A 21,528-nucleotide genomic window follows, 5' to 3' on the forward strand; every position below is an offset into this window, starting at 1 on the left:
ATCCCTTGACTTCCTGAATCTTCTTCCTTTGACGCAATTTGCAAACCAGGGAGTGCAACACTGAGCGAGGCTTTAGAGTAGCCCCATTTCCATTTTATGGCTTTACAGAATTTTCCTAAGTAGGTTTGTGGCTTTTGATTTTTATATGATTACAGCCACACAAGACTACAAAGAACTCATGACATCAGGGTGTTCCGTCTTTGGTTCAGTAGAAGGGATGGTAAAACTCTTCAAGTATACTTTTCTGGGAGGAAAAAAAAAAAAACCAGAATACTCCCCCCCTTGGAATGTATTCCAGTTTTATCTCAGAAGCAAACAGCTTTTAAGAAGTATCCTCTAGAGAGAAGACAATACGTTGCCAGTTTATTTCCTAATTGGTCAGATAGTGGAAACACTTGTTTGGTGTGGCTGTTAGTATGTTTGAGGATATTTATTGCTTGCTCTTTCTCCGAACAGCGTTGTTCCAGAATTAATATTATGCTCTAAAAGATTGGGAATTGTGGCAATGACAAACTCTCATGAAGTCAGGCTGGTAATGAGGCTACAGTTGTTGTAGAAATTCATAATCATAAGAGTTGCTTACTGTAACTTTGTGACAGCCCTACTAGTAAGTGGAGCTCTTCTGTACTCATATAAGAAGCTATTAAATCTATATGTCTATTACTATAGAATAGACTATTCCAGTTGGAAGGGACCTACAGTGATCATCTAGTCCAAATAGGAAAGCATTATCCCACTGATTTTTTTTTTTTTTTACATTTCTGTAGATGAAAAGCAAATTAATGACTAAATGGTATGAAAATAATAAAGGAGAACTTAAGCCTTATCCAACCCAGTGTTCTCCCTCCAGAAGCTGGGGATTTTAGGTGTGTGGTTACAGGCTGTGGGGGAAGGAGTTAGGTGTCTGATCTCACTCTGTTTCCTAAGTGACTCAAGGTCTGACACAGAGCACTTGGGGAAAATTGCTAGTAATGTATCTGTACCTATTATAATGGTACCTGTGTATCTTTAAGGATTAAAGCAAATTTATAAACTCTCCTGTTACCTGAAAATTACACCAGCTAGATATGTAGAATAAAGGGATAGATATGTGTAAAATGGGGTAGAAGGAGATGCTGACACTCCTCGAGTGTTGACCATTTTAACAGCATTGAAACCTAAGTTGTTAGTGTTTTCAGACTTTGATTGCAGTCGCATTGTCTCAACGAATACCAAAACTAACAACTTTCCTTTGACAGTATAGTAAGATGGGATCAGTTGTTCAAGTGTAATACTTCTGTTTGTGTGAATGATACATATTTTGTACATAATGAATACTGTGACACATCAGAAAATGTTGTATTATGTGACATTTGTTGAGTTTCTTAACTGTAAAATATAAATGTTTTAGAACTTAATGTTGTTTGTTGCCTGGCTGGTATATCAGTTCTGACACAGTCCATGAGATCACGACAGGTAGCTCTTTCAAAAAACTTGCAAGTGGAGAATCTTTTAATTGTGAATGTAATTAAGCCCAAAGGGAACTTAATTTATTGAAGGTGCTAAAATGTGAAGCAACAGATTTGTTATATATAAACCTCAAAAAAGTATGTATTGTAGCAACCCATTCCTAGTGTATTCAATCATCCTGTTAAAAATCTTTTTTTAAAAGCATAGTGAATGGATTACACAGGACTTAATTAATAATTCGAGCAAGCTTGAAATGTAATAGAGTTACATAGTTTTGCCATTTTAATGCAAACGAGGTCAGAGTGTTGCGTACAGAGCAAGCCTGGAACTGAGCGTACAGCTGTAGAACTACTTCGGACGACCAAGCCTCGTGAATAAAACTTGCTTTTACAAATAGATTGTGCTCAGTTTAGGTAGATCAGTTTTAGCATTACTGGATGCTAATAACCCAAAAGAATCCTTCCACACCCCCCACCCCACCCCCCGCTCTTTAGCATTCCAAACAGCAGTGAATGCTAGCATTGAGTAGTATATTGTTTTTTGTTTTTCCAGGTCTATAAAGGTGAATTTCAGCTTCCTGACTTTCTTAAAGAAGTGCCACAGGTACAGTATTGGATTAGTTTCCTTTTTGCGGGTGTAGTGGCACGTTAGTATGCAACCTAAACTGCTTGTTCATAAATTTGATTTTCTGTTTGATTGTAAGAGAATAGATGACTAGAGATTATAAGAGAATAGCTTGTCAATGAAATTGAATCTTCAGTGCTCTTGCACTCAGCAGTCCCAAGCCTCTTCTGAGTACATGTGTAACTCCAGTGTTAATAGTATGGTGCTTGTAAACCTGAGCTGACTGAGTATTGCTGTGAAACTCAAGGAAAGTTTGACTCTCTTTTGTGTAGACCAAACTGCGAAGTTTGTTATTTGTAGAGAAGTTTTATCGTTTGTTGCCTTGCATGGAAAGGTTTAAAGCAAGTATAGTACAGTGATAAGTAATGAGAGATTTTTGAAAAGAAATACTACTGTATCAGACAAAACAAACACAAACAGTTCAGCCACGGATAGTGATGGTGTGTTGATTTAATAATCAAGTGAGCTGTTGAACTTCAGATTTTAATGAGAAGTCATAATCTGGTCCCCTTCAAATGCTATTAATTGTCATCAGCTATCTAAGGGACCTAACCTTTGCAACAGCGGTTGAAAAAGCAAAATCCTTATCATGGAGCTCTCTTAAACTGCAGGATCTCTTGATACCTTCCCCCCAGCTATGTAAATGTGTGGGAGGCATGCTTCCAACCTCATGCCCTTCCCTCACGTAGACATGATGGAAAGGCTTTGGGCTGTAACCACTAGCCTGTTTACGGACATAGGAGTTCAGTTTGGAAGATGGCATCCCTTGCTGCTGGGCAGCTCTACTGTGTCTCTTGAAGGTAACAGAGCAGACAAGATGGACTTGTTCCATGGAGCTGCCTGCTGGAGTGCTCCGTTTCAGTAGCTTCAAGGGCTTCTCTGTGTGTGGGTTTTTTTTTTTTCCTCTCCAATGTATAGTGAGATTAATTCTCCCTCCCATAGCCTTGCAGATTCAAGCTCTGCCAATCTAGCCATGAAAAATCAGAGCAGACGATCTAGACAAGGAGCAAATAATTTAATTCATCTTTATCTGAGAAATAACAAAAATATTTGTATTGTATTGCTTAAATGAAATATTTTATATGAAATAAGTAGAACATGTAGCAGTCAGTTTTGTTTTCTTGGGTAAGAGCTGCTCAACTAGGCTCATAAAAATACCAATTTTTGTAGGCTGTATAATTGATGGTAAATGTCTAAATACCATCTAAAGTGCTCTCTACATTGTGCTTTGATAGAAAAAACAGGGAGTGGCTCATCACTGTTACTGTCTCAGGGTGTGTTCAAGTAAAGCGAAGTAGAAAAATACTTGTTTTTTTTCAATTCCTCCTTCATATACAGGAGTATAGCGTTGCAGAATTGGGAGAGAAAGCATTTTTAGGGACACACTGCCTCCAGAATTGTGTATCTCTGCTTGCATTACTTTGTATTTCTACTTGATTTCCCATCTTCAATGATACATACAGTACCGAAGTTTATTTAGAATGTAAGTGTAAGTAGCCTATCAGAAGTAAAATAATTTGCAATGTCTTTACTTTTAAAAGAAAAAAAACCTAATGGGCACAAGCTTTCTTAACTTTTTGGATCCCCAGTATTAGGAAAGGACTCTTGATTATGACTTTTGTTAGACGTAGCGATTGAAGAATACACAGGAGAATCTACCACATGCAAACAAAGCATTTTGACTTATTCCATTTATTCAAACGAAATTTAATTGATTAAAAAGGAAAACTGGTTTCTTTTGTTCCAGCCAAAGAAGACAGTAGAAGGGAAGTCTCGTGGCAAGATAAAATGAACATGGATCAGTAAAGTCGAATAGCTGTAGCGTCTGTTTCGTGTTTTCAGAATATAACTTTTTGCTGTGGACACCAAATCTTTCTGATAAATCTTTGTGTGATTTCTAATGTGGGCTTCGCTCTTTCACTGGATGTTTGCCTGCTCTTGCCCTTTGAACAGTTAGTGCTCATGCTTTGCAAGTTGTGCTCAGCTAATAGAAAACCATTAAGAACCTGGCACCACGCAGCTAAATGTGCTGTTGCTCACAGCATTGTTCACTCAACTGCTGGCCAAAATGTCTATGCAGCTTGACGGCAAGACAACTATTTAAATGTGTGCTGCTTAAAAGTTATTGTCAGCAAATTGTATTGAGAAAGTGTGCTGTAGTTATTTCTAATGCTTTCAAATGCGATTATTGTGGTTATTTCAAGATTATCTGCAACCTCACAGATGAAGTTGCAGCGCATATGACTGCAAGCATAGGGTGTGTCAGAACAGGAGGAGATTAAATATTGCTGATAAGGATTTCTGGAAAATGCAGGGACATGAGCTATCTTTAAAATTTAGCACGCTATGTAGATAGTGTGCTAGCAAAATAAACGATCCTTGATATGCCTGCAGTATCCGTTAGTTAAATTACGCTGTTTGTGTTTTCCAATTGTCTTGTGATACATCAGAAGAACTTGGTCCACTATTACTAGTAAATGTCCTCTTTCAGTCCATATGATAGGGAGGTTTCAAAATGGGACTCTGCTAAATTTCAGGAAGTGGATTTATACAGTTAGCTTGGTACGATTACAGTATTTACCAAACTCTGAGCAGATTTATCCAAAATAAAGATCATCTAAAAAGCAAAAATAAGCTTTGTGAAATAGTAAGACAATATTGTTTAAACCATAAAAACTGATGCTGGAGTTGAAATTGATGCTCATAGTGTTCTCCTTTAGTATTATGCTAAAGATAAAATTAACATAATGTAACTAAACAGCTAGACGGTTTTGAGTACAAACATTGGTGCTGCTGCTGATATTTCTTCCTCTAATGTAAAATAGCTAATTTAATTTTAATTATTTGCTTGACAGACTGAACCTATGGAATAGAAGATACAATGGATATTTCTTGCACAGAAGGTAATAAAAGAGTATGCAGTCCTGCTCATTTGCTCTTCTTGATTTTAGTTAAGGTGATTTTTTTTTTAAACTTGTGTAGCTCCATGTAAGATTCTGGGTAAGAAAAATAACAAGATAAGGATCTTGATTCAGAATCCATAAAAATCACATTGAGGTAAGTCCTAGTGGCGAGAGCTACAAAAGCATAGTTCATGTGCTTCAAGAGTCACAATGCAGTCCCAGGTGGCTCATCACAATTTGCAGTATTTGCTACACTATTGCATTGTCAGCACTATTTTAGAGCTTGAAATGGAAAGGAGTACTTAGAACTATACCGCTACTCATCCAGGCATTCTGGAGCAGAGTTTCTCTTTCATTTTAGTATCCGTGTGTCTTTCAGTACTATGGCATACTTGCACAATAGATTCAGGTCCCCATTTTAACAAAATAGTGAAAGATGACTTGTAATTGTCTTTGTCTTTTGTTTTTAAATCAATTGCCCTTTCTAGATAGAGGAAACTGCTAAAGATGAGCTGATTTGTATAATTTGCCTTTAATATGTTCCATAGCCAGTATTTTCAATAAACTGTATTTTAGTTGTTGAATTAACAATGGCAAGATTGTGCAAGGAACTCGGTAAATTCCAGAGGAGTTAACAAATGAATGGTGCAAGATTTACTCTATTAATCCATGATTTTTACTTGTCAGCTGCGTTATCAAATGTTCTGGCTTGACAACAAAAGACGGCAAAATGTATCCAGTTTAAATATAGCCAAAAGCAACATGCCACACAAATATACCCAGCATAGGTGTTTATTATGTGGCCATAAATATAGCACTGTCTAGCCCTAAATATAGCCAAAAGCATCATACCAATTAGAAGTAATGGATATAAAAGTTTTCTAAAGATTAATTGCAGGCCTTCATTCTGAAATCGATAGAGAAACCATAATCTTTTCATGTAGTCAATGTTAAAATGACTAAAACATCTACTTCATTTTGCCACTTACCTCTTTGAAAAATGTATTTAAAACGACAATATTTCTATCTAAAGCTGCTGTCCAGTTTCTGAGACACCAAATTGCTAACTTCCTAGCAGGAACTCCCACTGGTACGCTGTAATGAAAGAGACACTTTCAGCGTGTAAATGCAGCCCTCTTTCACGAGTATTTTGAATATCTGTGGAAATTCAGATATATTTTTTTACATCTAAATACGCTCCAAGAAGTAACTCTAATGATAAACGATGGAAAAGGCAGCCACATTGCTTACAGGAAAGGTTGGGGTTTTTTTAGTGGCTGTGGTTAGTCTTGACAGTGACTCTTCACCTACTAAGTGATTACTCTTAATTATGCATTATTTGTAATTACAAAATGTTGTCAAGGATAAAAACAGAATATTACATTGAAAGCTCAAAATAACTTTATTTTTCTTTTTCTTTAGAAAAAAGACTGCTGCCTTTTCGATGGAAATGATCTTATAAGGACTGTCCCACTGAGATCAGTGAGGTGTACTGCTCATGGCCTGCTTTTTTCAGAATTTTCTCCCCCATTTCTTTCATACTGTTTTTGTTCAAAATTTTGCTGTTGTGAGCGCATGTAAACCTGTTAAAAAAAAAAAAAATCACTGATGTTAATGTACAACTGTATCACATTCGCACAACTCTTCTTTTAAGGTTTTAAAAAATGCAAAGCAATGCCTGTCTCCAAAATTGCTATTCTGTCTTAATTACAAAACGTCGTCTTCAAAGATTTTTTTTTTTCCTGTAGCAGTTTGGTTTTAAATGTATGAAGCTTTTAAGAGTGGTCTGTGCTTGTCCTAAAAGATTTTTGGTGGAACAGTTGTTTGTTTTATTCACATGTGGAAATTGTTAAATATCTTTTATTTAAAAAAAAAAGTTGATAAATTACATGTACAATTACAATTCAATGATCTTTTGTATTTTATTTTTCAAAATAAATGCTTTAAATGTGATTCTTCTTTTTATTACTGTGTTTGCCTCAGAGTTAAGATTTAAATAATTCAAGATATTGATGTATTACTCGGATGGAAGATATGATCTAATGCCCTGGGTTTGGATCTCTTTTTAAGCTTTGCAGTTGAATGCATTTTGTTTGCTTTTAATAGCTGGGTGATGAGGAAAAAGTAAATTAGAGTATCCTACTGAGAGGTATAAAAGAGTAAATGAGATTTGTTTACTGCAGGACAAAGTAGGTCATTTTTAGCCTATTGAATTTGTTCCTCAAAAGCAATTGTGTTCAGACAGGTGCTGCTGGGGGGAAGCTGCTTCTGAAAACCCTGCGGTGAAATTTGTATCCTAAAGCTTTGAGCATCTGTCAGGCAATGTGGAATGTGATTTTTCAAGTAAGGTTTTTTGGGAGGGTTTTTGTCTCTCATTTTCTACTCACCTCCGTGGTTCTTGGCATACTGAAGGTGGCCTCAGCCCTCTCCACCGATTTTAAGAGAAGACTTCTTTCCAAAATGCTTGTGTTTCCACAAATTCTGCCTCTTAAGATTTGAAACAGTTTTGGTTTTCCTGTTTTTTTGCTGCTACGACTCCATTTTGAGATCATTAACGTGTATTTGTACAACCAACAGTGAATGAAGGACGTTTTAGTGCCTTCAGGAAATAAGTTGATTTCACAGTTTGGTACAGATTTACCAAATCCTTACCAAATACAGTTGTTTTTGCAAAACCAAACCCGGAGCATCCCCTAGTGCCACCGCAGGGAAATGCTGCCCCTCGCTTTCTCCCTGGAAAACGCTGGCAGCTCTGCCGATGACACAGGCAGTTCAGCGCCCCGAAACCGCGGCTGCCTGGGGCGGCAGGGACCGGCCGGCTGCCCCGGGACCGGCCGGCCGCGGCCCCTGCCCGCCCCCGGTGGCTCCCTTTCTTGGTGGAGGGAGAGCGAGGCGGCGGCACAAGCGTTCCGCTAACGGAAGGGTAATTAATTGATGAGTCAGCGATGAGCAGAAATGAGGAAAAAACCAAAACAAGCCCCAGCCGTGGCTGTGTGAGCGATGCGAAGGGGGGGGGGGGGGGTACTCCCGCCGCCCACCCGTGCGGGGACAGTCCCGGTCCCCGGCCCCGCCCGCGCGGGACCCGGATGGGCCCTACGTGACGCGGGGGCGCGGCGGCCGTTCTCGTTCCCCGCTCTGGAGCCGCCGCCGCGGGCGGGCTGCAGGTGAGGGCGGGCGGTGAGGGCGGGCGGGCCCGCTCCTGTCCTCGGGCGGCGGGGCAGCGGGTGCCGGGGCGGGCGGGGGAGAGGCGGTGCCGCCCCCGTGACGGCCCTTCTTCCTCCTTCGGCAGATGTGGCGGCGGGCGGGTGGCGCGGCGCCGGGCTGGGCTGGGCGCGGAAGACGCCGTGGCGGCGGCGGCAGGTGGTTCCCGCGCGGCCCGGCAGGGGGCATGAGCGCGGCCGGGGGCGCGGCGGCGGCGGCGGCACCGTTAACCGACCAGCGGCACGGCGGGAGGTGCCTGTCAGGTGAGGGGCGGGAAAACACCTTGCGGCGCCGGGCTGAGGCGCTGCCCGGGCCCAGCCCGGGGAACGGGAGGGTGTCGGTGAAGCGCTCGGAGAACGGCGGTTTCCAGTGACCGCTGAGGGAGCGGGGAGCTGCTGCCCGGCCTGGGGCCGTCGCCTGACCGCCGGGCGGGGTGGCGGCAGGACCTCGGCCTGGGCCGGTCACGCCACGGAAAGTCAGCTCCCGCATCTGCAGGCGCTTTCTGGTGAACTCCCTTAACGCTTAGGCTGCTTAGAAGGACCTAGCAAGGCGCTAAGCGACAGTTAATATTTAAGTGCTTAATAGTTAATTTGCTGGACACCTGGCTCACCCACACGTCTGGCTCGGTTTCTGAGCTCGCTTGGGACTGTGCTGCCCAGTCCACAAATGGGATGATGCCTCCACAACTCACAGTGGTGAAACTGGAAAGCTGCTTCAAGCTCATAAAAGCTTGTCCACGCTGTGAAATTCTGTTTAAGGCGGCAGTTGCTGCAACCAGTGAGAACAGGCTGAGTAGCCTTTACCCACTGGTCATTCGGCAGCCTCCAGTTAGGCCTCCCTGCTGTCCTCTTCCTAAGAAGGTCACTGATGATGAAGCGTCCCATCGTATCCTCCCATACAGTGTGTCTTTGCTCTCTGATGCAGAAGTTAAGTTACGGTATCCCTTCATCGTACTCTGTTGTCTTTTCCTAGTGGCTAGAGATGCTGAGTATGTCCAGAATTTTACAGTCAAATGTATAATACAGTTTACTGCAGCTCAGGGATCCATGCCCTTTGTCAGGATGTTTCTTCCCTATTCTGACACAGATTCATTAGAATTAACTGGATGTCGTCTCTTTTCCTGCTTTGTTCACACAAACCTTTGATCATCTGAGTCTCTTGAAGAATGCTACGGAGAGACTGCTAAGTCATGTCTCCTTCTGCATCCTCACAGGGACCCAGTTTCTCTTGAAAAAGGGAGAGCCTTCCTAGCAATCTGGTTGGTATCTCCCCAAAACAAGCATGTTCCAATGAGTTAGCTCTGAATAGCAGTTTGTGTAGGTCTCCTATGATGGATTCATACATCAGTACCTTGATGAAAAACACTTTGACCATGTAATCATTATGTCACATTTTTGTAGGTATGTAACTTTGCCAACACCAGTGTAACCTCAGAAGGTATTTAAGAGAAAGTTGTTTGAACTGATACGGAAAAGTTGAGGGAACAGCAGAGCCTTGAAAAGCTTTTTTGAATCTTAGCATCAAGTAAAACTCAATGCAGCTCTAGGGTTGCTATCATTCCCTAGGGAATGAACCAAAACTTGCAGGTCCAGTTCATTTAGTAAGCTTGCTTTGGTGTGTGTATGTGAGACAGTATCTGAGCTGTCGATAACAAAGGTCTGGGAAGTAATCTCTGCCATTTAAATGACAGGTAGCTTGTAAACTGGAAGGAGGTATTTCTGGTAGAGTTGGATGGTGCTGACATATTGTTCAGTTAAATATTTGATTTAGTAATAATTTTGTTTATTAATGATGTTTTCTCATTAATTATCTGTTGGTCTGGACCTAGACGTATTTGAAAGTGAAATGGATGCATTTACTTAGTTTAAATAAACAAAACAAACCCTGTAACTTTAATGAGAGATTTAACGAAGAAATATTTTTGTGCGTAGTTAATAATAATTATTGCACGTTTTAAGTGGCAAGAAGAGGATATTCAGATGGATGCATATTCCTCATGAAATGAAGAGAACCAAAATGCAGAATATTGTATGTCAGAAAACTGGCCAGTGATTAGCTTATGTTTTTCTTTTAGGAAGACTCTCTGTTCCAGTCAGCATACTGCTGTTTGACTACTCCGTGTCCATGGATGAACAGGAAGTGAAGCAAACCTAGAGAGGAACTTCACTTACCTTTTAATGAACGTCAAAAAACAGGTTAAACTTGTCAATGATAAATCTCTTCATTTTACTGCCACTAATCTTATTCTTGAAAGGCTGGACTAATTACAGGCTGAGATCTTGTATGCTACACCTCACTATTTAGGAGATTGTTTTGCGTGAATGTTCCGATGGCAAAGAAGGTTATTACTCAGGAGCGTAACGTAATTAACGTATGCTCTCTCATGTTTTTTTCCTAAACCTTGGTGTCATGTTGAAGGAGGATTATGAAAGAGGAAGAAGAATTCCTTTTTCTCAAACCTCTACTTCTGTTGGGAAAGAGGGCCTTTTTGGTACCGTGCTAAACGGATGAACTTACCCAAAACACATTCTGTGGTCCATGATTCCGATATACTTAATGGAGCTGAGTTTTGTTTATTCAGAGTACGCTCCATTTACGTGAAATCTATGGGACATTCTTGAAAAATGTAGACAAAGATCCCATTTTTGGTCAGTCTTGAGTTCTTTTGAATAGTCTTAAGAGAACTGGAAATATAGCAGTCAAAGCACTGGTGTCAAGTAACAGCATTATAAATAATACATTCACAGTAAATACAGGCTCACACTCAATTTTGACTCTGCATCTTATAAATTAAGCTTCTGCAAGCTGTTTCTTGATGATAATTTGTTTACCTCCTTAAAGGAGTCACTACCAAAATAGTCTTTCATTTATGTTGTATATGTTCTTTATCTGTGAGGCATAGTTGACTTGTTTTGATAATTGATGATGTCAGAATTAATGTTGTTTCAGGACAAATACTAAAATTGTTAATAGAGTGTGGACATTGAGAAGCCTTTCCATCCTTATTTATCTGCCTATGTGTTGTACTGATTATGAAGTGAAAGTCCATCTTTTGAACTGTAGGGAAGAGAAAATAAATACCTATCTTCAGCTGAGACAAACATCTTAACAAGCTGCGATTTAAAAAGAAATTTTTGAAACTTCACAGTAGCTCAATAGCTAGGTTTATTAGGGTGTTAAACAGGATCTAGAATTCACCTCCAAATTTTGGTGAAAGAAGGCTATGTACACTCCCACAGAATGTGGAGGTTTTGATCTGATTAGCTCTCTAAGGAGTATCTGTTTTGACCAGGAGCATCCCAGTTCTGTCTGCGTTCATTTTGAACTTGCAGCGTTTCCTTTAAGAGCTAAGATCTACAGACAGCCTGATGATGTGCATAATGACTGTATTAGCAGAATTAGTAAGACAGAAAAATTAATCATGGCTATTACAATTTTATGTCATTTCTGCTTGTTGATTTTGATTGGAAGCAACCTTTATGAAACATTTATTTAGTCAATAAATAAATGTACCAGATGTGCTTGTGCAAATATTCCTTCTCTTTTTATATTTTATAGTGATTTGAGAGAAGGAGCTTGCAGGGTTAGAGAACTAGATAAAGCCTCCAGTAGTGTAATGTCTTTGTTAGGATGTTGTGATGCCACTGGAGACACCACAGCAATCCTGTAAACAGAGGTACTTTTTACATAATGCAGTGTAAAGAGAACAGCAGGGTTTCTAGTCCTTCCTACTCTGCTCTTTCAATTATTATTATTATAATGCAGCTTATTGTTAGTCCGTCCCATCCTCTGGTTGAAGATGGACCGTGAAAGCATTGTAGTTGTTGCTGCTATGCATTTTTTCTGTGCAGGAAAGGAAATTGATAATCAGCAGTAAATGCACAATATAATATGCGGAGTTAAATACATGCGTATCAGATGTGTGCGTTTGTGTACAGTACGATGTGATGCAGTGGGCAGGAAAACGTCTGTTTTCTCTGGCTGGTTAGAAAACTCCATGTTCTCCTTTCACAGGAAATGCTAGAACCGAACAGAGAGCCTTTACAGTGCCTGTCGTTGTGCATAGCAGGCTCTGATCCGCTTTTGCAGCTGAAGGTGATAGACTGGGAGCTTGGCTGGGAGCGGGAGCCCGGGTGTTGCACAGCGCGCGCGGCCAATGAGAGCGTGCATTTCAGGACGTGCTTGTGCAGATGGCCTATTGCGATGGACGGGGTGGAACAGCGGCCACCCAAATTCACCCAGCAAATGACATTTTGCTGCAAAAGCGTGGCGGAGCCTATCACGCACTGCACCGCACAGCCAATGGACGCCCGTCTCTTACCCAGCCACTGGCAGGGGCTCTGTGACTGTGGGACCTTGGTACAGCTCTGCAAACTGCATTCCTGCAGAGACAGCCCTCTCCAGAGTTTGTTTCTCCACACAGTAGCCGTCTTTGCTGTGATTCATTTCCCAGTAATAGCAATGCCATTGTAAATTATCGGTGTAAAGCCGGGGAGTGACGTGCCTTGCCTGCCACGTGATCCGCAGCTGATGGGGAGAGTGCCTAAGTAATTTGGGTCTTGTTTCCCATTTAGCATTGCCACGGCTGCCTACCCAGCAGACCTGCTTACGAGAGCCAGAGGGATGGTGGTAGTTACGGGGCAGAACAAAGTGAGTGGAAACCCGGATGATGCCATGTCGAGCTCAGATGCAGAGGATGATTTCCAAGAGCCAGCCACTCCTACTGCAACCCAGGCAGGACAAGCACTACCTCTGCTGCCTCAGCAGGTAAGAGCTCTCTGGTACTGTTCATCTGATAAGGTCCGGTTATTGCAGCACGTACTGCTCAGGTGCCAAAGAATTCAGGATTTCTTTGTTGGAGTATTTATGGATATCCAGTTCAGTTTCCATTAGTAGCTAAATGGTTGAATAAAATTAAGTCTCTTGAATTTTACTTCAGTAGCTTGGCAGCATTACTCAGAATTCCCATCCATGTTTGGACTTGACAAATACAACTAAGTGTTTATTCTGGTACCAAGGCATCTTAAGGTGTGATATTAAGATTTTAGGCCTGCTGTAAACCTAATGTAAATACAGAATCACTGGGTTTTTTCAGTGTATAGTATAGTCGTGTAAAGGACCCAGTAGAGTAGCAACTGAGATTGGCCTGAGATTTCCTACCGTGTGTGTGTGTGTGTGTGTGTGTAAAAGGATGGGGAGGGTTTTTTCTTTTTCTTTCCCCAAATAAGCCAAGAGGAGGCATTCATGCTTTTAATGAATATCTTGTATTAAAGCTGAGTGATTACTGCTGTTTCAGATTTCCAACTAAAATTAAAACATTGACTGATTACACCCAGAAGCCAGCCAAAGTATTCAAGTTGTTAACCCCTGAACCTCACTGTTTTGTGGCAACAGGCCAGGAAAGAAGCCAGGAAAGAAGCATTTGTCGGACCAAATTATGTCACAGTGGCAAATGCCTGTCTTCTATAAGTTGTAACCCTTTTGGCCTGAACATGTCTGCAAAGGACTAGAGGCTCATTTCTGATGATGTGATTGTTTTTGCAGTTTCCAGAAGTTGTTCCACTGAACGTAGGAGGCATGTATTTTACAACAAGACTGTCAACACTGAGACGTTATGAGGACACAATGTTGGCAGCGATGTTCAGTGGAAGACACTATATTCCAACAGATGCTGAAGGCAGATACTTTATTGACAGAGATGGAACCTACTTTGGGTACGTACAGTGTCCTCGGTAGTATACTTTAAAAGTTGTTACTGAAGAAAATTATTTTAAAAGAAAAATAAGTTTTAACTTTTTTTTCCCTTCTAGTCAAATCATATTTGTGTAGTAGGTAAATGTGACTCGCTGGCATCCACGCCTTCAAAACATCCCAAGAGAAGAGTATATTGCAATTAAAAAACTACTTGTTTTATTCTTAAGGGCTTAAGTTTTAAATTGGGGAAAGAAAAACAAGTAATGTTTTGAATTTGTGCATTGTCTCGTGTAGAATAACTGCTTTCAGGGTATCAAGTTATTTGATGTTTTAAAAAAGTATGTATTTGGCATTGCTTTTAATAGGAAGCTTTTTTGTACAACACTTTTTTAATTGATATTACAGTATTTATGATAAAGAGGGAATGGCAGGAATGCATCTAGGTTTCTTAAACAGTTGAAAGTACAATGTTTTCAGTGTTTAACAGGATATAACATAACTGGTAAAAAAGCACAAGCCTCAAAGAATTTTTTTTTTAAATTATTTTTGCTGGTAGTGCCATATTCCTTCACCTTCAGGATTCCTTCTTATGTGTTTAGCTTTTGTTTTATTTTTGATTAAACTAACCATGATGTTACTAATATTCTGATTGAATTGGCGTGAGATTGCTAGAAAAGGTAAGCAGTGTTCATGGGTTAATGTCTTTGCCCAAAGCACACTTTGCAATTTAATTTATATTTCTTGTTTCTCCTTTGTAGACATTTCCTTAATCTCTTCAACAGAGAAGGATTGAATTATTTTCAAAGCACATTTGTATTGTAACATAATCTGGGACAGAAGTAGATTAAGCCACTATATTTATTGGAAAATAGTTGTTTCTTTACATTTGGCAATTTGGAAGTGCCTGCCGCTTTGTTGGAAAATCAATTTATTTGTGATGTTATCAGTCTGAATTCAAAAGATAGCTGGAACAGAGAGCCAAGTTAGCACGTGCTGTATTTGTTGACAGTCTAATGAAGATTGCAGTAATGCTTATTTTATTTGATATGGTCAGTAATAGTTTTGTTGGTTAATGCTTACAAAGTGATTTCTTTCCCTGTTAAAAATCTTGTAGCTTAACAGTGTTTCAGAACTACAAGGAAATGTTCTCTCTCTCTCTCTCTTATTATTATTACATATACTACAAGTGTGTATGGCCCTGATCCTGTGAAGAGAACACCTCCTTTGCAAATGCAGCATCCATTCACCTAGAATCCTGATTCTGTGTGCGATAAAATGTCCATGCATATGATTCGCCAGGAAAATGGAAAAGATTCTTTTGTCACAGATCTAAATTTGAAATACAGTAACTACAATCTCTCCCATGAAATACTGTGTCCTCTTCTATTTTAAGTGGTTACTCCATGTTCAACTTTTTGTTTAAAATATGGTATTTTTTTGAGCGAGTTTTGACATTAACAGAGGCAAAATGTGAAATGATGACTTGGAAACTTGAACACAGCAAATGCTTTTAAAAATGTATGTTGAAAATATGACTCACGCTTATTTCAGTTACTGTCTAAGCATAAGGATTTCTGTCTCAATAGAATAAACAGTGAATATCCAGCGTTTCCTCTCCTTTCCCACCTGCAATAGTTTTGGCAGAAACATGTTACTTAATAATATTTTTGCCCTTTTTTTAGAGACATACTTAACTTTCTACGATCCGGTGACCTGCCACCAAGAGAACGAGTGAGGTCAGTTTACAAGGAAGCTCAGTATTATTCCATAGGACCATTGCTAGACAATCTAGAGGATATTCAGCCTCTTAAAGGAGAAAAAGTTAGACAAGCTTTCCTGGGCCTAATGCCGTATTACAAAGGTAAATAAACAAAGTAGTATTGACTGTTTCTTCTAGCGTGATTCAATTAGTAGACGTGGTGCTTTCAGGTCTGCTTTCAGCTTTCAAACTAATTCCATTGTATTCGAGAAGTTTATTATGTACTTTTCAGGCTCTTTAGATCTTTGAGGTCTCCACATCAGATTTGTTCCTGCTGCATTCAAGGATGTGGATTTTTATGCTGTCTTAAAAGGGAGCAAGATCTAGGCCATAACATGCAAGGCTTACTAAACGAGAAGGTTTCTCTGCCTCTGCCTTTGTTCTGTTAGGACCTGCAACTGAATAAACTTGGGCATATAGTAAGGACACCAAGTTCACAAGATAACTGAGATTGATTTAATTACTATATACCTAACTGCATGCAGCTTCCCATTGCTGCTAATATTACGTTAAGAATAACTTGTTAAACACTGCAGTAATATGTTTCACATGAAATAATTGCATTTGTTTTCTCTTACTAAGTGCTTCATTGTTATTTTCAACTTCTTTTTTTTCTTAGATCATTTGGAACGGATAATCGAAATAGCAAAGCTTAGAGCTATGCAAAGAAAAGCAAGATTTGCAAAACTGAAGGTCTGTGTCTTCAAAGAAGAGATGCCCATCACTCCCTATGAATGCCCCCATTTCAATTCTTTACGTTTTGAAAGGAGTGAAAGTGAGACAAAGCTATTTGAACATCATTGCGAAGTAGATGTGTCTTTTGGCCCCTGGGAGGCTGTGGCTGATGTATATGATCTTCTGCACTGTATTGTGACAGACCTGTCTGATAGAGGGATAACTGTGGATCATCAGTGTATTGGGGTGTGTGATAAACACCTGATAAATCACTATTACTGCAAGCGTCCTATCTATGAATTCAAGATTACTTGGTGGTGAGTTATTTTGTCCAGAACGGTGCAGGGGACAAAAGGACTTCTAGATGACAATTGCTTTTAATATTTTTGCAACGTGTCTCTGGAAATGCATTGCTGCTAACATATATTGGAATCAGTCTGCTGAAATGTTGGCTAACGCTTAGCTACTCAGCAAAAGGGAACCTGCTACAGAGGTTGAAAAACCTCTGAAATCTTGAAAAACCAGCCTGAAACAAGACTGTTGGCTCAGGTACCTTAACGAGGCACAAAACAAAATCACCTCATGGAAATTATGGAGAGGAGCGTCTAACATCTTTTAAAAGGTGCCACCTACCACGTGGCTTTAGTGTCATAGTCTGCAAAATGGATATTGCAGATCTCACCTGCATTATTATAAAGCCGGGGTGCTAATAATGCTGACGTAACGTGGTTGAATTTTACCCACTTAGAAATGTTTTAGTCACTACTTAAACTTACCACTTTATAAAATTGAGTTAACACCCAGCACAGAGATTCTGGAAATGTAATTTTGATGTAATAGATCATTTAAAAAGAAAAAGGAGTATTCCCTATATATTATTAATTGTTGTCACGATTAAGCTATATTTCTTTTTTAATTAAGAATCTGCATTGTGAATTATAATATTTCAATTATTTCCATTGTTATAAAAAGGAATAGCAGATCTGGAATATATTCCTTAATGCTTTTAGGAATAATAACTGTTCATGGAAGACTTGTGCCTGTTTTTAGCCTTAGAAATTCTAAATGTTTACAGTATCTACAAAAAAAGAAGCTCTATAGAATCAGGTCATTTACAAAGGCGTTTGGTAAATGAGAAAACTCTATATGTATGTTCCTATTAGCAGAAGTAAGAGGAATATTTAATGTATCTTATTTTATTACTGACTCTTTTTACATTCTGTGATATTAAACTTTGTTCTAGAGTTAGAGTGAAATGATGATATTAGACAAGTGCTTCCTTCACCTCACCTTCTTCAGACAATTAAGTCTCATTTTTAACATTCTTGTTGGCCCTTCCTGGTGTAGTATCAGGGAGAAAAAATTTCAACCTTCATATTCAAATATTTCTCCAATTATAAACCAGTATATCCGGGTAGTAAATTTCTTTCCTCACTGAAAAAGGCAGCCATTGCAGAATCATATTCTTTTCAGAAGGTAATTGTTGCACTTCTGACATTAGTAACCACATCCTGAAGTTGAATTACTTTATGTCCAAAACTGAAAGGTAGATCTAAACATCTGAAGATATTAGTGTTTTGTGGGGTACAGAAAGCTCAAGTATTTTTCTAAAAGACCCCACTTGAAGTGGCTTCAGGATAATCTCAAAGAGAGAGGGAAAGTAAATGTTTGCATATTGCATTCCATTGGATTAGTTAATCCAATAATATTGCTTAATTAATCTTTTGACCAAAACACTTAAGAAACGTGTTAATTACGATGATCAAAATTCTCGGTTACCTGAGGTAATTTTTAGAATAATTCTAAGAACTTTATGATCAAATTGTCTTGCAAAAAAGAGGCAAATTGTTTGCATTGTCACACTTTCATGTATTTAATTTAGGAATTTTTAGTAAATTGTCTCTCTGAGGTGGGGGCATATAGCTCTAATGATCTCTTTTCAAATGTTTACTTACAGAGGATCATTGTCAAGTGCTGAGTTTCAAGTCCAGAGCTTAAATTTTGAAATGGAGGGAAGGAAGAAATTATGTGCATTTGGATCTTATTTTAAGTTTGTTTAAATTGTTTCCTTAAATATTGGCCTTTGTGTTACAAGTTGTTGTACTTGTGTTTGACAACCCAAAATTAAAAGTCAAACCGAGACTAGTAAAGTTTTCCTAAAATGAGAGGAAGCTTGCATGGTTTCTTCGCTACTCTGCTTGCTTAATTTCCTCCCCCTGCCCCCAGGGAATCTTAAACTGCAAACCACAATTTCAGATAAAATGGTGTAAGATCTTAAAGCTGAGGCTTACAAAGTTTTGGCTGCTTGTACACTTCAGACATTGAAGTTCAGGATTTTCAGCATCGGTTTATTTAGAGACTGCAATGAGAATTGCAATTTTACTGGGTTATTCGGTGTTTTTTCCCACTTCCCATATACATATTTACATGGGACATAACTCTGGTTTGAATTTCAGCACTACTTGCAGAAATGGAACACAGTCTGATTTAACAGTATGTTTTTTGGTTTGGCTTGAAGAATTTTTCCGCTGTTATTTTAGAGAAGCTATGATGACAAAATTCCTGTTTCGATCATGTTTGCTATTTCTTAATATGCACACACCGTTATTTTATAACTTTTTCCTGTTTATTGCTTAAATAAGTAAGGAAGACTACCTAACTAAAAAGAGAAAATTAAAATCTTGGTCTGTACCAGTTGCATCTTAATTGACGCTTTCATCCTTCAGATCCTCCAGAAGACAGCAAACATTAAGTGCAATATTGAAAAAGAAAACACAGATTTGAACCAACATGCTTTCATTAAACACATACGTTCTGTGTTGTGATTTGTGCAAGTTAACAATATTGTTATTGACTACGCTTGTTCTAAGCAGTCTTTGTTTACAATGATTTAGATGATATTGCCTAATATGTATTCATTTTTTGACAGAAACAGAAGAGTTTGTGCAGGCGGATGTCAGGGGAATACAATAACTGGTTTATATAACGTTATTGACTTATCTTTTCTTGGTGTATAGCGTAATTTTTGAAATTCTGCGTTTGCAACAAAAATGTGAGTAGCTGATCTACTAAATCCATGTTTAAGATGATTAATGTTTTTGTATATCATGAATGCTTTATAATTGTCTAATTAAACTAAATGCCTATGTAATACTGCTTTTTTTTCTTTAGGACTTTTCTTTGTATCTGGCTAGGCCAGAGGTTTGCTAGAACATATTTACCTATTTCTCTGTGCTTCTCCTGCTTCGCTTTTTTGCCACTTTATCATCTGTATAGCTACTTTTCCAGCCCCACACTCCCAAATACCCTGTGTTTGCAAGCTGATACCATAGCCAAACTGGCCATGCAGTAAACGGTCTCATGTCATCAGTATGTTGCTGTGATCATTAAAAGGACAATGCATGTCAGTCCATTTAGCTCATTCAGTCTGAAGGCAAGACACTTTTTATTTCGTGTTCTGAGACAGGACACATGCCGTTTTTGGTTCCAAATTGATATACAGGAACGTGTGTTAGAATCACCCTCCCCCCCAATAAGAAGTCTCAAATATTTTCAAAGCACAGGCTGCATATCTGGATTGCAGTGATTAGTCTGTTTTTTATGAATACTGGGGGTAATGGTAGGACAGTTGAGGGATAGTTATTTAAAAAGTAGAATTGTTAGCTATTTTTTTTTAGGTTGCTGTGTGTCTGAACAAAAACCTAAGACTAATCTTTTTAACATCCCCTCTATATATGTATTGTCTAGTGGTTTTTAACAGGGAGCAAAGGGAGGTCTTACTGTCAGGTCTCATATTAAGTGACTTGGCCAATTTCACAGCACATTAAATGTTTCTGCATCCGTTTTACACTTGTAAAATAGGAAGGATACCTACTCGTCTTTATAAAGCACTCAAAAATGACATGAAAAGATATTATGTGCAGCATCCACTTAATGACTATTGATTTCAAGAGTTTAAAAAAAAATTTTAAAATAACTTTTCAACTTGGTGCAGGCTTCTTAACTTGAATACCACAATACTACGTAGTAATCTGAAATACTCATTGCTGAACTTCCATCCTCCTTGGAGGAGAGTGAAGGTGCTAGCATCTTTGATCTGGGAATGCTTTGAGCCATTAGCGGATTCTCTTTCGTCCTCGTGGTGCATGTTTTCTTCTGAGACTGCTGGATTTTTTTTTCTTTTTAAAGCTGATTTGTAACCAAAACCTGTAATGAGGGATCAGTTTCTGCATTGATGAGGGTGTGGGTTCTTTGGTTTGTTTTGGGGGTTTCCAAGTCTTAGTCATCCAAATAGCAAAAGCAGTGAGTTACTGCAGCAGAAAGTTCTGCCTACCTCCCTTTTGATGGATTCTTTTTTAAGTTTTAGGAAGTCTGCCTGGGAGACACCTTGTGATGTAATATATGCAAATACCTGAATTGGTTAATGTGGATATTTTTGAGGTTTTGTTGTTGTTGTTCAGTTGTGTAATACTCTTTCCTGAAACTAGCATGGGAGTTAAGGGTTGAGTTGAACATTGGTTTTCTGATCAGCCTGCTTATGCCTTAGATATCCCCTGCCCTCATTTTGTAAAGTCACTCATCCCAGAGGTGTTCAATGTATGAAAAAGTAAAGGCTAACTAAAAAATAGTTACAGGAAAATCAAGACTCGTCCTTGATTCTCAACGAGTCCAGCAAGAGAATCAGTACTTGTTAATCCAGTTGCAGTCTCCGTTCTTCTCCTCCGCTTAGACGCCTATCGCTTCAACAGTGAAACAAAGTAGTCACAGGGCTGGGGCTGGCTAACACAAGTCCTTGAAGGCAAAAGTCAAAGACTTCTGTCATATGAGAAATGTACTGATTTGCATAAACACATAATCTGGCCTTTACTGAAGCGATTGTTAAAATTCCAGTAAACTCCGAAGGATGTTGATATTTTAAACTGTTCTGAACGATAGCTTTGTTAAACCCTAATCTGCTTTGAGCCAGATTGTTCCAATGTATGTATTGTGAAAGACAGAGAGGTTGGCCAATTCTTTTGTTTATGGTTCTCGGTATATCTGTGTTTTCCTAGTGAAATCTGAGTGAGGTTGCTGATCACTGCCCCCCAGAAGTGAATACAGCCTGTTTCAAATGTATCCTGTGCATTGAGCATGTGCTGGTTTTTGCAAATATGAAAGTGGGAGGGAATTAGTTCTGCAGCGTATTTCCCCAGGGACAATCCTGACTAGCTCTGAAGGAAGACT

The 21,528-nt window shown here is 39.1% G+C and overlaps 2 protein-coding genes across 6 annotated transcripts in view; both read left to right on the forward strand.

Annotated features, from left to right (window-relative positions):
• The window catches only part of TPST1 (tyrosylprotein sulfotransferase 1), a 30,894-nt gene extending 25,918 nt beyond the window's left edge, over positions 1 to 4,976 (forward strand). For 3 of the 5 annotated variants that reach the window (XM_050909071.1, XM_050909073.1, XM_050909069.1), the window contains 3 exons: positions 2,002 to 2,052; positions 3,821 to 3,891; positions 4,929 to 4,976. In XM_050909071.1, the coding sequence (XP_050765028.1) occupies positions 2,002 to 2,052; positions 3,821 to 3,865 (96 nt within the window). In that variant the 3' untranslated portion in view covers positions 3,866 to 3,891; positions 4,929 to 4,976. Of the gene's footprint in view, positions 1 to 2,001; positions 2,053 to 3,820; positions 3,897 to 4,928 lie in introns of all 5 variants that reach the window. The other 2 variants (XM_050909072.1, XM_050909074.1) reach the window with 2 other exon arrangements.
• A 5,343-nt stretch (positions 4,977 to 10,319) lies between these two features.
• KCTD7 (potassium channel tetramerization domain containing 7) lies at positions 10,320 to 16,778 on the forward strand. Its single transcript, XM_050908746.1, has 5 exons — positions 10,320 to 10,372; positions 12,752 to 12,944; positions 13,722 to 13,891; positions 15,554 to 15,732; positions 16,250 to 16,778. Exons 2-5 carry the CDS (start codon positions 12,801 to 12,803, stop codon positions 16,624 to 16,626), a joined length of 870 nt encoding a protein of 289 aa, XP_050764703.1. The 5' UTR covers positions 10,320 to 10,372; positions 12,752 to 12,800; the 3' UTR covers positions 16,627 to 16,778.
• The last annotated feature ends 4,750 nt before the right edge of the window (positions 16,779 to 21,528 follow it).

This window comes from Gymnogyps californianus, chromosome 20, assembly GCF_018139145.2.
Source record: "Gymnogyps californianus isolate 813 chromosome 20, ASM1813914v2, whole genome shotgun sequence".
Classification (NCBI taxonomy): Eukaryota; Metazoa; Chordata; class Aves; order Accipitriformes; family Cathartidae; genus Gymnogyps; species Gymnogyps californianus.

Coding starts and splice junctions, on each gene's coding strand:
- KCTD7 (XM_050908746.1), top strand. CDS start 12,801: ATGGTGGTAGTTACGGGGCAGAACAAAGTGAGTGGAAACCCGGATGAT. Junction 13,892..15,553: donor AGAGATGGAACCTACTTTGG/GTACGTACAGTG, acceptor CCCTTTTTTTAG/AGACATACTTAACTTTCTAC. Junction 15,733..16,249: donor CCTAATGCCGTATTACAAAG/GTAAATAAACAA, acceptor TTTTTTTCTTAG/ATCATTTGGAACGGATAATC.